This window comes from Fusarium phalaenopsidis, assembly GCF_050370095.1.
Source record: "Fusarium phalaenopsidis strain FUZ10S chromosome Unknown contig_32292, whole genome shotgun sequence".
Classification (NCBI taxonomy): Eukaryota; Fungi; Ascomycota; class Sordariomycetes; order Hypocreales; family Nectriaceae; genus Fusarium; species Fusarium phalaenopsidis.
In genome coordinates, this window is record NW_028145410.1 from 2,104,641 (window position 1) to 2,116,054 (window position 11,414).

The following is an 11,414-nucleotide window of genomic DNA, read 5'->3' on the forward strand; positions in this document are numbered from 1 at the left end:
TGCCCGAGGTATCCTGTCAGGTACTTGCCCGTGCAGGTCTGCGCCTCGGAGGCCGCGTACGACCATGCTGAAAAAGGAGGCCGGTCAAGCAACGTGAGACTCACACTCATGCCTTACCTTTGCCCGTCCGTGAAGCCATCCTCATCAAGGTCGTCGATACGGGAGAGCACATGTCTGGTGTTGAAACTCGAAACAAGTCAGAGCAAGCCATGACGCCTCATCACTCAAGGAGGGACCAGCCATGCCTGCGTTGGCTTCAACACACAAACGCCTGGCACGTATGCGATTCGCCGATCACCTAGTGCCTGTCATTCACGAGCCGCAAGACATACCCCCTTCAACAGTGTGTCTGTTTCAACAGACATTCCTTGACCAGGTCGACGGTCTGGAAGGAATGCCATCATCTCCTTTCTCAAAAGACAATTCCCATCTTGAACCCTCCATTTCAGTTTTTCCAGAGCCATCCTTGCTCACAGGTGTACGTCGCCGTGTTGGCCCGGGTTAACAGTGACAAGACTGAAACCCAGATATTGGTTGTGTTGCAGGGTCCATGGTATCACATGGCATCACAGACCTACGCCTCCAGTACCTCTTCAAGCATGTGTCTTGTGTGTTACACATTCTTTTTTAAACTCAATTGCAGTTGGCTCAATGCTAAGCATGTTTGTTGGCCGAGCTTGGTCTCTAGGTTTCAAATCCACATTCTTACCAACGTCATTCAAACATAAGGGCATGGCTACGTACTCCGTCCTGGAAGGTCGAGCTCTTCAACTGCGTTTGTTCCTGGCAGCTCACAAGCTCAACTCACGTCCATGTGGTTTGTAAGCGGGACGCCTGCTAACAATAGAATCTCCTATCTGCCCTCCTGGCTCTTGGGTTCCCCTCAAAGTATCCTTACTGGAGTTCCTCGCTGTAGGTGGACCTGATCAATAAGTCCGAGGTCCGTCCCCACAGAGAGACCACCAGAGCCCACACGTTCTCCTCATATTAGAGTTGCTTCCAGTCCAGAGCGTCGAATGGAGGAAGAGGGAGCCCAGGTCCTCGAACTACCAGGTACGAAAGGGCGTGTTCCAGCGATTCCGATTCGTAGGACCACGCTCAGAATACGCGGATTCCCCGCCGCCGTGGCTTCGTTCCAGGGGCCGTCAGGGGTAAACTGACCCTCCCGCAGCGCCAAGTCCTGCCATCCCGTCCCCTGGAGGACTAGGTCTTATCGGTCTTTTCATCGCTTCGAGCTGGTGTTGGGTTGGGAGGGGGGCCATAGGTCATTCACTTATCAGTCACTGACAACAAAGCAGATCGATCGTGGACCCAAGAACCCTTGCCCTGTTTTCTCACGTTGTACCTTGCAGCGTTTACCCACACCCACCTGCAGGCAGGTCGTCGAGTTGACGACGGTGAAAAAGTGGACAGGAATTCCTTTTGCCATTTACTGCTGTGCCGCCATGTGCGCGAAACCACATCTAAGTCCCGCGGCGTCTTTCAACCATCGCTTGAGCGTCGCCACGGCATAAACCAGAGCCCGATGGAAGACAGGCACGCCGGAAGCTCCGGTGCAAATCTCGATGCGACAATACTGTCGATGACGTAATGTCAAACAAGACCAGTGCTTTTTTTTAAGTCGAGCCTCTGGCCTGACGCCGAGATGGAGATGGGACGAGTTTGGTTCCCAGTCCAGGGGCAGGGGTCAGGACGGAGCAAGCAGGGCGTTTTAGCAACGGGCGCCACGAAGGCCAGTCCCTCTTCATCGGCCAGAGGACCGACGCTGAGCCTAAACGAGGCCGTCGCTCCATGCCCCGGGAGAGGCCGTTCGAGCTAGCTATGTTAGTGCCAGCTTGATTCGTCCTGGCCCCGCTGGTCAAGTCTTGTTCATCGGACTTCATCGACGATCTGCCGGTGTTACTGTACCCAGCGAAACCTGCTTGCCGGCAGCCGGACCCAGCTGCAGACACTATCAACTGCCTGCACTGCACGAAGGAGGCTCACAGGCCGCAGAACCGGCGCGCGCCGTTGGGAATGGCGGAGGTGCGGCAGGTCTGTGTTGGCAACTGCCTATCTCCAGGTTCACCCTTGACCGGCCTTATCCGTCTTGGGGAAATGAAAAACTCTCCCTTTTCGCCGGCTGTGTGTGTGTGTGTGTGTGTGAATCGGTGTCGCTACCGGACACTCATTCTCGCTCTCTCGCCGAGTCTAAAAATATGGTGCCTGCAGGTCCCTGTTCGTGGAGCATCTGCCGTTGGTCATCACATCTCAAATACATCTGGAGCTTGCAAATGAGTTTCCTGACAAATCCTTTCCCGCAGCTACCGAAGCACAGCCAACCCGTCGATCCCATTGTCGGCCTCAGGGTCCTCTGTGTCCGTATAGCCCTACATACGCTGTTGGCTAGAGTCGATAGACGGTGGATACCGGAGCCAAGAGAAAAGCCAAGATAATAGCCAAGAGCAAAAGTAAGGAGATCTCACTCAGGACACGGCCTGCTGCCGTGGGCACACATTAGACGTGGGAAATTCTGTGGACATGAAGCTCCTCGCAGCATCCCCAACTAGCTTCATGCGGTCTCGTCCCCCCATTTCCCCAGCATCAGAAAGCGCTTCTTCCGTTGTCGAAATGGCTCAATCAAGTTGAATGTCCGGGAGGTTTACTCCGGACGGTGGTCTATCTTTTGGCCTACGTACTGTCCTGCGTCTCCTGCTGTTGTCTTCGGGACCCAAGGCTGAGCGGCGCCCGATTATCCCATGTCCTGGCTAGCCTGCCGCGCGGTAATCAAACGGCCCTGGTCGACGTTACCTTCAGAATGGCCCATCTAGCATCGCCCACTGACATTCAAGTCTCCAGCACGTAGCCAAGAATCATGGAGCAAGTGCTAAATTTGACACCCCAGGGGGATCGTCGACGCTATCGGCGGGTCAGCCATGGGATTTCCAGAAACTTGCATGTTCTGACTTCTCCATGATCCTATCATAGAGGGCTTGACGGTTGCTGATGTGTTCTGACCTGGGTTCGCATGTCCATGCTGCATTTGACTATTGGCATGCTGCAGCATGGGGATGGCCAGTTGGCTTGGACGGCCTCTTGGACGAAATTGGATGTGCAAGATCGACACTTGAGCAGCATTTGGTCGTCAAGCTCGTCTGCCTCTGATGTCACTGGCGTTAGAGCACGCAAATCTGCCATTCCATCTATGGCACTGAGACACCAATGTCGCTCCATCTTCCCCGGTCTGTGAGTGCAGGGTAGCCAGCCAACGTGGGGGTTTTCCTTGATTTGCTGGTTACCTATTGCTTACCGTAGAACCTACTATAGGACATGTGCTTTGACTATTGGATTAGAGCGCGTTGTATAGTTCATCAGCTTCATGAGCGCTATGGTATTCTGATTTTCAAAGGGTTAGATGGGTGTAGCTGTAGTTGGCGAGCTCACTGCTTAGCCAAGATACCAAGCGTCTCTCCTCATGATCCTCACTAAGTACTGTAAAATTAAAACCTGCTAGCAAATGAGCCATGTTAATAAAACAGAGCCACATGTTCACAAAGAATTCCTAAATACGCCTACCTAGTAGTGGTCACTAATACGAACTTCACAACACGTTATCTGGCACTACACCGCGCAGCTTGCTCCCGAGATCCCGGTCGTAGTAAACTTGGGAGGCTAGATAGAAATTATGCTTCCCCTGAGCGAAATGGAAAGATAACATGCAACTACCAACCACAAAGCACCACAAAAGAAGCATGTGATAAGCTCAAGAGGTTGTTGGCTGTTGTAGTTCGACTGTTCGAGCTGAAAATTGCTACGTCCCAAAGTCTGGAGCACAACGCGCCGGGAGCGAACTGCAAAGTAACCAGACAGATACAAATTTCTCCAGAAACAGTCACCCGAAAGCCCTCGGTGTACAAGTCTCGGAAGGTTGAATGTTACGCAACCATGTGTTCCACCATGTGTCAAGCGGTTAGGGGCATAGCCGAAGCGTGTGCTTCAGCGTCCCGAGCCGTAGACTTCTCCAAAGACGAATGGGGCCGATAAAAGAAGAGGAAATACGGGAACAAACATGAAGGTGAGACAATGGCCTGCATGGCTTGAATGTGATGGACCCTTACCACGTTGAATGGCTACCTATGGGTGGCTGGAACAGGTGGTAGGTCAAGTTGGAGCAATAACTGCAGAGACACGCGATTGAAAACTGTATATTAAACTACCAAAAATAAACAACAACAACAACAGCGGGTTAAAAAGTCCTAGGCATTGCTTCATAGAGTTGTCACCGAGCTGTGTGGTCTTGTTCGGGAGTGGGCAATAGTCGAAACTAGACTGTCCTAACCAACCAACAAAGTCGAGAGATGTTGGTAGAAAATAAGACGAAGGGGTATTGAGAGGCATGGATATCTATGTTGTTTGTTTTCCTGATGAATGAAAGCAATCGTTGATGCACTGTCGATGAGTGTCATGCACGTCGCTGAAGTATGTAATAGGTCTTGTTGTCAGAGCTAAAGGCCTGGTATTTAGGCACATGCAGGGAAGGGCCTCAAACGCAGAAGATTCAGCTCTTCAAGGATAAATGATGAGCCCCACAACGGTGAAGGGAGTGGGACAGGCATTGTGATATTTGGTTGCCCCTGAGCCTGAAATATATTGATTGTCACGCAACGGCGTTGACTGCGCAAGCATGATAGAGTCACAAGGAATGTATACACCAGACGACAGGTGACAATGCAAGAAAATCTTTGACTGTAATAAAGAGTTTTATGTCTTCTACACATATTCATCTCATTCGTGTTATCCTGTTATGAAGTGTCTGGTTCTAGCGCTTGGGGAGGAAAAGGGGGGTGCAACTCTGAGAAGCGCAACTACTGAACCGGAGATAAAAGTTGCAACTGAACAGGCTCTGGATGTGTGGCACAGAACTAAAATACAGCCCTACTGAAAACAACACTGACCGCGGGTAGGAATACCAAGTGCTAAGAAACCTTGCTGTAACTGTCCAGACCAGATAAGGCCTCCCACTCCTTGCCGTCGTGGTACAACAACAACGTTCAAGCCGCAAGTGCTTATCCCGCTGCCGGCATATCCATATCCTATCTTTACGGCCAACCGGATGTCCTGATGAAACATACCGGCGCCTGGCATTTACACGGCATGACTGGCGTCCTAGCATCACCTCCTCGAATGATATACTACCAGTAGCTTGTGCCTGGAACTAGGCAAGTTTCGTTGGTCTCTGAACTATCAACTGCCACAGGGATAGCATGGGCAGCGCATAATCTTCACTCGGATATGAGTAGAAACCTGCAAATTACGAGGCAGTTAAGGGCCATCTGGGTTTGAACCGTTACCCCCTGCTCTTGTTAAATCCACTCCACAAGAAACCCCAAGCACTTCATGTAAGGGCAAAAAGAGTCTGAGGAGACGTGCTGAACCTTTCAACTACCCCTAGCAGACTGCATACGCAGAGCCAAGATCACCGTTTTTTGTGTATGCTCTAGTTGACTGACTATTTCCCTAGCCGTTGCTGAGTACTTGTATTAGAATATGGTGGCATTAATATGCCCCCGTGACTTGGACCGAGTTCTCACCCAGATGCGCTTCGTCAGGTGTTATGATAGGGACAGCTGGGACCACTGTGAGAAGTCGTTAGGATCTACCTCCTTCTGAGCCTGGCATACGTACATGTCATATAACCCATAGTGTCCTAGTTAAAGACCCGAGATGATGATCCCTTTACCCCACGTTTCTCCTCAATTGCGCCTAATTCTCATCAGGCACAGTCGCCAGAGCGATGATGCTGAACTCAAGGTTTCCATCGGCGGCATTGGTAAACTTCTTGACAGTAGCCTCCAACGCCTTGTCGCTGAGGAGGTCCTCGTCATCAGTCAACACGCACCGGTCGATCGGGCCTCCCCAGCCTCCTTCAAGATCATACAGGTGCCCGTTCTCCCCCTTGACGAAGCTGATGAAGTGGTAACCGACTGGCTCCTGGCTAGCAGGGGCTACGGTATCGCCCGTAACTGCGGCGGCCATATGGGCCTTCTCCAACTCGGCAGAGTTGTACAAAAGGTCGGCACGTGGTAGCGGCTTGAGAGGGAGAGCTTGCTTCAGGAGGTTGTCGAGATCCGAGCCAGGGACGATGAACTCCTTTGCGGAGCCGTTGCTCACGCTGTGGAGGAGAGCAATGAGGCCACAGGCGTTGCCAATGGTCTGCTTGTACCAGGTAACGGGCTCATCAGGGCCGGAGCCGTCGTAGGTCAACTCCTCGGAGCCGGGATCGTTCTCGCGCACGCGGTAGTACATGGGCGCGGGGGTGATGAAGATGAGAGCATGGACGGGACGGGGAATCATGGCCAACAGGTCTGGCTCATCGACGCTGTAGACATCGTAGAAGCCGAGTTTCTCAGACACGCCGAGGTTGTGGATGAGCTTGTTGAAGACCTCGGGGTTGTTCTCGAGCGGGATGAAGACCTTCTTGCCGTTCTTGTACGAGACTCCGGGAGTAGTCGACATGGCGAATGTTGCTTGGTGAGACGTGATTGAGGTGAAACTTTTACCCCGCGATTGTTGTTATCGGTAGAGTTGAAAGCTCAAGGCGGTTAGTTGGAGGAGAAGCCAAAGTGCCATCAAGTGAGGTCAGGCAGCAGATGATGCGTAACCTGGTTGAGTCAGCCACGCATGCCAGCGTAGGCAGGCGGCAACACAAACAGCAGCAAAATAATAGGAAATAACGTATTATAAAGTCGGTGAATCAATGCCATCGTTTTAGAGCGACTGAGATGCAAAACTGGGTACAGTTTATATAATTGGTTGACATGGCCGTTTGAGACGAAAAGTTGCATTACGTCCATGTAAGCTGCCGTGAATCACGGCCTGGAGTATGTCAGCTACTGCGAACAAGAGTAATTCAATGATTGAGATGGAGTATCTATTGTACTGACTTGATGCTTGTGAAGCAAGCCATGGCTGTAGTTGTTCCGCTCTTGGTCAAGGCATGTTAACTTGTGGGCAGTAGTTTGGCATGAACATGCCGCACATGCTTACGCTCGGCACATCTCGATCTTTGGGGGATTTCTGAATGCATAGATAGAAGACAATAGGCAAGGCAGCATGTATTCGAGGAAATGAGAAACCCATTTGAGAACCAATGGTTGCTCTTAGGCCTAGGGTATGGCGACGTCGGACCCTCGCCATATGCATTCTTGACACAACATGGGGCGATGAATATCAGATCCGTGTGTCTCCAGAAGCTAAATCTTATATGTTACAAAGCCATTTGTCAAGAACAAAAGTTCCCCAGTCTGACTATCAAGGTTGAGTTATTAGCTGATCTCGTCGATCCATGAACCGGCAGCGACACGGCATGCGACGTCTCGGCCGAGAAGCTTGGAGCCGAAATGGGCTGACCCTCAAAAAGTCCCGGTATTCTGGTTGCGCCGTGAGCCAAGGGAAACAAAAGTTCGCCGCGTGGACATGTGTATGGAGACATTCTCCGTCCTTTGTTTATGCGAGGGACCTTTTGCTGAGGACCGCCACTACAGTAGAGGAACTATTTGAATGCGATGTGGATCAGGCAAGCCGAGGAATTATTTCCGGAAAGCTCCATCTGTTGAGAGAGAGTAATCGGCCAGATAAAATAAGATTCGAACTAATAAAGTATCAGATCTTTACTTTGATGTTGAGGGGAAATGAAGATGGCAATGTTGTTGAGTGTATGGAGAGCATCTGTCCGATTTGCGGAAGCCCCATGTTCTTCTAAGCCGCACCCTGTATCCGAGACGCTGGATACCGCCCGAGACTGACACTCAAAGACCCTGGATCTGGTCGAGAAGCAGCTGTTTATCAGGACAGACGGCCGGTCATGCCGTTTATAGAGACAAAAGTGCCAAGCTGGGGGGTAAAGAGACTCACACCAGCCAACATCCAAATCCTCACCACCACCACGGCGATGGAGTAGCCCGAGGCTAGCCCCAGAGAGGAGGGAGATAAGCCGCCCATTGAAGGTTTCAACGCCATCCGGACGGCTCCTCATTGGCTGATAGCGAGGGCTGAATGGCGTGCCATGGGCTCAGGGGCAATTGATTGCGAAGCGAGCAGGGCATCTGATGCGACCTGAGGGCTGAAGGTGGGAGCGACGATGCCCTCAGGGCAGTTGCTTTTGCATGTTTCAATGCATGAATCTTCCAAGAACACAATCCAAAAGAACCAAACGGAAAAAGTGGCCCATCAAATAGAATGGGAGGGCAGGTCGACAAAAGGTCCGAATCTCTTCGACTCGCGGCCACAGAAGGACCATCGAAACTCGAACGCACGAACAAGGTCCAGGTTCGGCCATGCCTCTTTAGGAAGGTGGTCCCAAAAACTGTGCCGTTGTCCGTGATAGAAGCGCAGCAAGAACATCACGCTATGTCCGGGATCGTCTAGAAGCGGGTTCCAGCGAGAGTCTCAGAGACTGCAGCAGCGGTGCCAATCTGGTCCTCTTCGCGGGGAGATTCGTCGTCTGGGCCTGTCCTGTATGGGCCTGTCTCTGGGGCTGAGACCGCCCCCCGGGGCCTGGGTCTGTATAACCACACCCGCTAAGCAGAGCAGATCAACTAAGCAGCCGACCGTCGGCAGGGCATCCATTCCCTCTTTTCTTGCTTCTACACTGCCCTCTTGCGAATCCAGCATCGCTCAAAAGGTCGCTGTTGCTGCCGTCGTCGCTGCCGCCGTCGCTGCCATCGCGGGCTTCGAAGCAACCCACGCGTCGCCGTCAGGTCGCCCGTCGCTGTCGCTATCGCCCAGACAATAACGGGCGTTGCCGTCAGATAACCAACCACCATGGCGCCGTCCCTCTTCCGCAAGCGCCACGAGGCCGAGGACATCATCCCCATCCCAGGCCCCCTCGAGGCCGCTGCCATCTCCGCCTCTGGCCGCGATCGTCTTGAGAACCTCCAGCAGTTTGAGAAATCCCACAAGTTCGACCCGAACCTCCCCATCGACGACCTTACCGATGTCGACGCCGCTATCGCAACTGGAAATGCCGAAAAGGGCATCGAGATTGAGCACGCGCTCATGGAGGACAACAGCCCCTACCCCGAGGTGAGGGCTGTTGTCCGAAACTACGATGTAGATGTCCCTGCCAACACCATCCGCGCCTGGGTTATCGGCCTGGTTCTTTGTACTATCGGTTCCGGCATCAATATGCTCTTCTCGCTGCGCAACCCTAGTATTACCGTATCTACATACGTCGTTCAGCTCGTCGCGTATCCCTTGGGTCTCGGCTGGGATCTCATCATGCCCGATCGCGAATGGAATCTCTTTGGCCTCAAATTCAACCTGAAGCCCGGAAAGTTCAACTACAAGGAGCATGTGGTTATCGTCGCCATGTCTAACGTGAGACCTTTCTCTGCACTGACGCAGGCTCTGGCTGACCTCGTTTCTAGGCTGCTTACGGTGGTGGTGTTCTTTATGCGACAGATGTCCTCCTGGCCCAGCAGATCTTTTATGGCCAGAAATTCGGCTGGGCATTCCAAGTTCTCTTCGGCATCACAACTCTCTGCACTGGATATGGATTGGCTGGACTGGCGCGTCGCTTTCTGGTGTGGCCCGCCGCAATGATCTGGCCCACCGACTTGGTCAACTGTGCGCTCTTCTACACCCTTCACGACCACTCTGGTTCCGACCCGACCAAGACCAATGGCTGGAAGGTTGGACGATATCGATGGTTCTTGATCGTGGCAGGCGGGGGCTTTATCTGGTACTGGTTCCCTGGCTGGATCTTTAAGGGTCTATCCTACTTCACCTGGATCTGCTGGGTGGCTCCTCACAATGTCACTGTCAACAAGATCTTTGGAGGTCTGACTGGCTATGGCTTGATGCCCACTTCTTTCGACTGGACCGTGTACAGCGGTTATCTGCAGTCCCCTCTGATCCCGCCCTTCCACGCCATCGCCAACGTTCTCGTGGGCATCGTCGTCTTCTTCGTCTGCATCTCGATGGGAATTCACTTTACCGGAACCTGGTACTCTGATTACTTCCCCGTTCAGTCCTCCGAGTCTTACGACAACACGGGCAACGTCTACAACGTCTCCAGGATTCTCGACCACAACTTCCACTTCAACGAGACCGCCTACAAGGAGTATTCGCCTCTCTTCCTGCCAACACAGTTTGCTCTGTCGTACGGCCTCTCCTTTGCTGCTGTCACGGCTGTCGTTGTGCATGTTGTTCTGTACCATGGTCAAGAAATCTGGAGGCAATTCAGGCAGGCCCGCAACCAGGAAGATGATGTTCACATGCGCTTGATGAAGAAGTATAGGGATGCAGAGGATTGGTGGTATGCTGGTAAGTTAAACCCCTTTTGCAACGACCGCAGAATCGCAATTCTAACCTGTAAACAGCTCTCTTCGTCGTCATGGTCTCCATCTCCATTGGCGTTGTCGCTGGCTGGCCAACTGGGTTCCCCGTTTGGGCCTACTTCCTGTGCATTCTCATCCCCATTCTCTGGCTGATCCCCATTGGTGTTGTGCAAGCCATCACCAACATTCAGCTTGGCCTTAATGTTCTGACAGAGTTCATCATTGGATATATGGTCCCTGGACGCCCCATGGCCATGATGATGTTCAAGAACTACGGCTACATCTGCATGGGTCAGGCCCTCTACTTTGCCCAGGATCTCAAGCTTGGTCATTACATGAAGGTCCCTCCACGGGTCATGTTCTCGTCCCAGCTGGTTGCGTCCATCTGGTCCGCCATTGTACAGATTTGCGTTATGAACTGGGCACTGGGGCACATTCCCGATGTCTGTCATGATGATCAGCCCAACAACTACACGTGCCCTGGCGGTCGTGTCTTCTACACGGCCTCCGTTATCTGGGGAGCTATTGGCCCGGCCCGAATCTTCAGCAACGGTGCCATCTACTCCTCCCTTCAGTGGTTCTGGCTTGTTGGCGCTGTCACACCTATTCTGACATGGCTCATTGCTCGGAAGTGGCCTCGATCTATTTGGCGCTATGTCAGCACACCTCTCATCTTTGGAGGCTCTGGCATGCTCCCTCCGGCTAGTGTCTACATCTACCTCTGCTGGGGTATGGTTGGCACGTTCTTCAACCACTTCATCAAGAGGAGATATACTGGGTGGTGGCTGCAGTACAACTACATCACCTCTGCGGCTCTTGACTGCGGCCTCATCCTGTCAACCATGGTGATCTTCTTCACCTTGTATCTGACGAGCGCCCAACCCCCTAACTGGTGGGGTAACTTTGGTGCTTTCAATACTTCGGATTGGAAGCACCTGGCAGTGAGCAAGTCAATTGCGAACGGCACAACGATTGGACCCTCAACTTGGAATTAAGATTTAAGAAAGTAAAGGATTAAGGATTAGAGCCGTGGGTTTTAGTTTGGAAAGCGAGATTCTGGAATATTTGCTGGGATTCAGGCGTCATGGAATAGGT

General features: G+C 52.3%; 2 protein-coding genes across 2 annotated transcripts; one reads left to right on the top strand and one right to left on the bottom strand.

Moving 5' to 3' along the window:
• Window positions 1–5,742: 5,742 nt before the first annotated feature.
• Window positions 5,743–6,495, bottom strand: LRP88_04940 (ubiquitin carboxyl-terminal hydrolase; the record flags this gene model as incomplete). The annotated part of the gene is made up of 2 exons (XM_083241506.1): window positions 5,743–6,087; window positions 6,151–6,495. 2 exons carry the CDS (start codon window positions 6,493–6,495, stop codon window positions 5,743–5,745), a joined length of 690 nt encoding a protein of 229 aa, XP_083102654.1.
• Window positions 6,496–8,802: 2,307 nt separating this feature from the next.
• Window positions 8,803–11,314, top strand: LRP88_04941 (OPT oligopeptide transporter protein-domain-containing protein; the record flags this gene model as incomplete). The annotated part of the gene is made up of 3 exons (XM_083241507.1): window positions 8,803–9,357; window positions 9,408–10,305; window positions 10,362–11,314. 3 exons carry the CDS (start codon window positions 8,803–8,805, stop codon window positions 11,312–11,314), a joined length of 2,406 nt encoding a protein of 801 aa, XP_083102655.1.
• Between the last annotated feature and the right edge of the window lie 100 nt (window positions 11,315–11,414).